Source organism: Asparagus officinalis, chromosome 9, assembly GCF_001876935.1.
Source record: "Asparagus officinalis chromosome 9, Aspof.V1, whole genome shotgun sequence".
In the NCBI taxonomy this organism is placed as follows: Eukaryota; Viridiplantae; Streptophyta; class Magnoliopsida; order Asparagales; family Asparagaceae; genus Asparagus; species Asparagus officinalis.
The window spans coordinates 1,476,047-1,480,736 of NC_033802.1; the positions used below are offsets into that span (position 1 = coordinate 1,476,047).

At 34.0% G+C, this 4,690-nt stretch overlaps 1 protein-coding gene across 1 annotated transcript; it reads right to left on the reverse strand.

The window, feature by feature from the left end:
* On the reverse strand, positions 1,952–4,684 carry LOC109823810. Its single transcript, XM_020390196.1, has 2 exons — positions 4,655–4,684; positions 1,952–2,449 (listed from the first exon to the last, which is right to left on the reverse strand). Exon 2 carries the CDS (start codon positions 2,391–2,393, stop codon positions 2,160–2,162), a length of 234 nt encoding a protein of 77 aa, XP_020245785.1. The 5' UTR covers positions 2,394–2,449; positions 4,655–4,684; the 3' UTR covers positions 1,952–2,159.

Sequence of the window (4,690 nt, forward strand, 5' to 3'; positions counted from 1 at the left end):
CAGATCTTAGGAATCTTCGGGGATCATCTTTTGGATCTTTGAGTATTTTGGAGATCTAGAGAGCGACTCATTCGGCTCATCTTCTCAGCAGCAGATTCTTGGAGCTTTCTTCGTCATTGCCTTGTCTAACCAATTACGTTTAAGATCAATCAACTCTTTTACAAGAGTTTAAACTCGTTCTGAGTTCCTAAACTCGTTAAAAGTTTCAAACTTGCCACGCAAGTCCTCCTCTACATCAATCAAGAGGAAGAAACATTGTTCCACTAAAACGTCGGATCATCAACGAGAAACAAACTCAATATGAACGTTGAGGGAGGCATCTCATCGTCACCATGAAAAACTCAGTCTTAAACAAAGGAGAGGATCTCCGTCGATCTTCTTCTCTTTTATAATCGGGAATTCAAATTGTAATCAAGATCGAGAGAGTTGTAAACATTCTTTTTCTAAGCAGTTGGAGGGAATAAATCAAATTCAATTCTTTCACTTTCTTATTACAAAAATTTCCACCAAATAGTCTCTAACGAAAAATAATTTGCTTACGAAAAAGAGTAAGATAGAGAGTGTGACGGTAAAAAATTATTTTGTTAACTAGTTTGGAAACATTATTCTTACTGCAATATGAGTTAGATAATTAAATTTATTGTTTATGCTGTATGGTGAGTGATTTTTTTATAAATAATGTTCATACTACAATATATATTTTTTGAAATCTAAACGTGCCCTACATGCTAGAGTGAGCTTTTGGCCCTTCTCCAATGTTAAGAAATAATTTTTTAACATTGAAAATACTTTTCATATTATTTTTTTCTTGCAAAGGATGCATTTAACATTTATCAGGCATTTTCACAAATATAAATATTTTCTGACTCTATAATAAAAAATTGATAAAATTTGCTAATTAATGTATTATTTTGTTAACCGGTTTGAAAATTCACTCTGTAAAAAGTATTAAAAAATTTATCATGGAAATTTTTATAAAGAGTTATATAACAAAAACGATATTATCAATTTTGCGATAAATATAACTTGGTAAATAATAACGCGGGCTTAATACTAGCATGATTAAAAAGAACTATATGAAAGATAAATTGTAAAGCTTATAATTCCAATCAATCCTTGTACAAAAGCGCAATGACAAGAAACTGCATAGATATTTAATAAAAATAATAATAATAACAACAAGGAATTGTAACTTTAATAGGCTCATCGTTCGTGCATCGTAAGCTTCAGGCATTGCGTAAAACAAGGTTCATTTGATACTAGCAAAACTTCAGAGCATCTAATTAGAAAATCTAGCGACATCTGGACATGAGCATCAAAAAGAAATGAGATTGAAACTTTTGGAGGTATCAAAGTTCTAAAAAATACTCTGAGCTGTCAAGGTGAAAAAATGAGTGAACTTTTGGGGGTGTGTGAGGACTAAATTAGATGCTTCTCCCAAACAGTAACTTTGGGGGTGTGTGAGGACTAAATTGCCCTTCTCCCAAACCAAACCAGGCCAAATCCATTCCAGAAACACCCTCAACATCAAAAGGGCATTTTCGGCAATCCAACTCCCAAAATTACTGTTTGGGAGTGGATATAGCAAACATGCTAAACACCACATTTCCCCCCTAGTTATCTTTACCAATCCAACATTTTTTAATAATGCAATATGATCCTCTTTAGGATTCAATCTCCCAGGCAAACCTTGAGGTACAGCAGATAATTCTTCACTGTGTACAGTTCACCTTCTCCAATTGAATAACAAGATTGAGCACAGAAAGAAATGCAATTTTAAAAAAAAAATCAGAATCTATCTCATTCTGTAACATCTCCATGTTATAATTCTGACACAGACAGCATGAGCCCTTCCTATAACTTTCCCCATCTTTCATGCACTACGCAAGCATTAGGCTGCACTGACAGAAAAATCTCAGTACATTATAACAAAAAAAACTAATACCTGACATAGTTGCAGAAATCGAGTCTATATTCAAACAGAAATTACACAATCCCTCTGTGTACATTTAACTGAGAGAATAGAAATGTTAACAGACAAAGGTAATATCAGGAAACACACAGGATTCCTCATGTGACTTGCATTTGATTAATAATAGTTTAGTGAAACATCTCCAGCTACAAAAATACGATGTCTCCAATATACAGGAACCCGGTACCTACTTCAACAAATGAGATAGGTCTGGATCATCCATGTCCAAATCAAGCCAGCCGTACAAGCGCATGTACTCAATGTAACGCTCAGGTGGTTTTATGGCACGAGGTTTCTTTGGAGCAAAACGGTGGAGCCTTTCAAGGTCACGAGCGAGCCATCTCACATAAGCTTGGTCCAGTGGAGGCATGACCTTCACCATGATCTCTTCACGCTCTTCTTTTGCTGGTTTATTCCCCATTTCAAGGGTCCTCCGGACTTTATCTATCTCTTTCTGAATTTTGTAAATGAACGTGTCTGTTCGAAATTAGACGAAGAAATTGAGTATGAAGAAGTGCGAAGTCCTGAACTTGTTTACTGAAAGAATTGAACGCATTGCTTTCTGCTATAATTTTGTGTAATATTGTTCAGTAAGCTAGAAAATAATGTATCAAGAATAATATTTATGTAGTTATTATAAGCAATCACAAAATTATACAGCTACTTTATACTTCATGCTCTCAGTGGTTGTCTTAAACTATAAGTGCTGAGATTAATAGAATTCACATTTAAGAACAAAAGAACACCTCCAATTATGATAATGTTCATTACCATAAATCTCCATGCCATCCTAGTATAATTAAATGCTGGCCCAATCATATAGACTAGTCTTCTAAATCTTTCCTCAATGAGTATACTGGCCATAATAAAGTATAGATAGATTAGGCTCTTTTGGAAAAGATTTGGAATTCCTTCTCGTTCAGATTAAATTGCAGGAAAATAAAATAAAAAGTCTACTCAATTCAAGCTGACCAACATGAAAACCAAAAATCAGGTGGTTCCAAAAAATAGCAATGACTTTGTATGTTGAAACCTAACAACAATTGACTTAAGGGTTTTTGATTGTTTAATCTTGATGATGATCAAAGATCTGAATCATTAACTCTACACAATCTTCTTGTTGTAGTTGTACCACTTGATGTATAATACAAAAGCCTCAAATTCACTTGATATCCTTTTTCTTTTTTGTGGTTTGTACCGCTGAACATGATGTATATCATTTTATTAGAGTGAAAAAATATTTGAACAGACTATTGAGTTTAAGGAGGAAGGATTAGATTTCAAATCCTTTCAGAAGTAGCCAGAGTCCACCTCTAATAACATATTACCAGTATTCTTGTCAGGCAATGGAGATAAACGACAACAATACCGATTCAGCAACCAAATTTTACTTACAAAATATACTGTTCAATGACAAATATAATATTTCCAACAGTAAACCACCAAAGGAACCTTTTCACGCATGCCACAAAGAAAAAATAGTGGAGCTGAATTTCTTGCTTGAACTTCCGTCTAGGTTCCAAAATGAAAGGCAATTAAACCTCTTTACTATATCAGAAATCACACTTCACTTCTGCATCAACTCTTACCTTTAATTAATATCATATTCACTTAAGCCAAAGAAGCACAAAGAAAAAACTAATTCTGAAGAAGCTGAATTCATGAGATGAAGCCAATATCAAAGACATGTCTGGTTGGTGAGCAGAGAAGAAATGGGTATGGAGCTAAAGCTACTTCAGCCAAACAACTTTTAAGATGAATTAATGATTATATCGTGGGTGATTTTATTTTAAGATGGATTAGTTATTGAGTATAAAGAAAAGAAGCTGATACAGGAAATATATATAGTAATTACTTTGTTTTAAAAACTATCCCTTTGCTTTGACAACATTACAAGCAACTGCATTTTTGAGCCAAGTCTACTAAAACTCGAGTAATGCTCTAAACATAGTTTCCCATAACATTCACACTCACGAATAAATGCAAGGAAGAGGAATATGCACATATGTAGAAGAAAGACCCACATCATATGGAAGAATTACTTGTACAAAGCTGTATAAGTGCGTTCAACAGGGGAAAATGAAGAAGGTAAGGCCCAATTTCTATTATTCCTAGTTATCGAATTACAATACGTGACACAAGTGTATTCAGCAAGAGCGAAACGAAGAAGGCAAGACCCCCACCTTCTCCTATTCCTAGGAATCGAATCACAAGGGGAATTCAACAAAAAGTATGGAAGGAAGAAGGTAAGGTCCCATCTAAGAGACTTAAAACTACAAACTTTACTTCAAATGAAAATCACAAGAAAACCGTAGGCAAGGTCCCAAATTTATCATCTTGCTTGTCATGATAAACTTATTATTAACTAACAATCAGATACAGAGAGATTCACAGAGCACAAACACATACCCTAACTAAAGACATACTCAGCAAATATGAACTTTAATCATAGCTCAATCAACAAGGATCCTTAAATGTTATCGAGGAGTAAACTGACACTATCATCTCCAAACTTTCAATAATTTACCCTAAAAGATTCAATCTTGTCACAGGTCTAAATCAAAGTACCCAAATTACAAAATTTTCATAATCTATACACTTCGAGATCAAATTAATTACGAAAATAAAACGAAAATTTTTTCATCTGATAGAAAAACCTAGAATAAGATATGAACAGTGTACCTGTGCTGAAGATCAAAGCATTTCGGCCATGAGCTT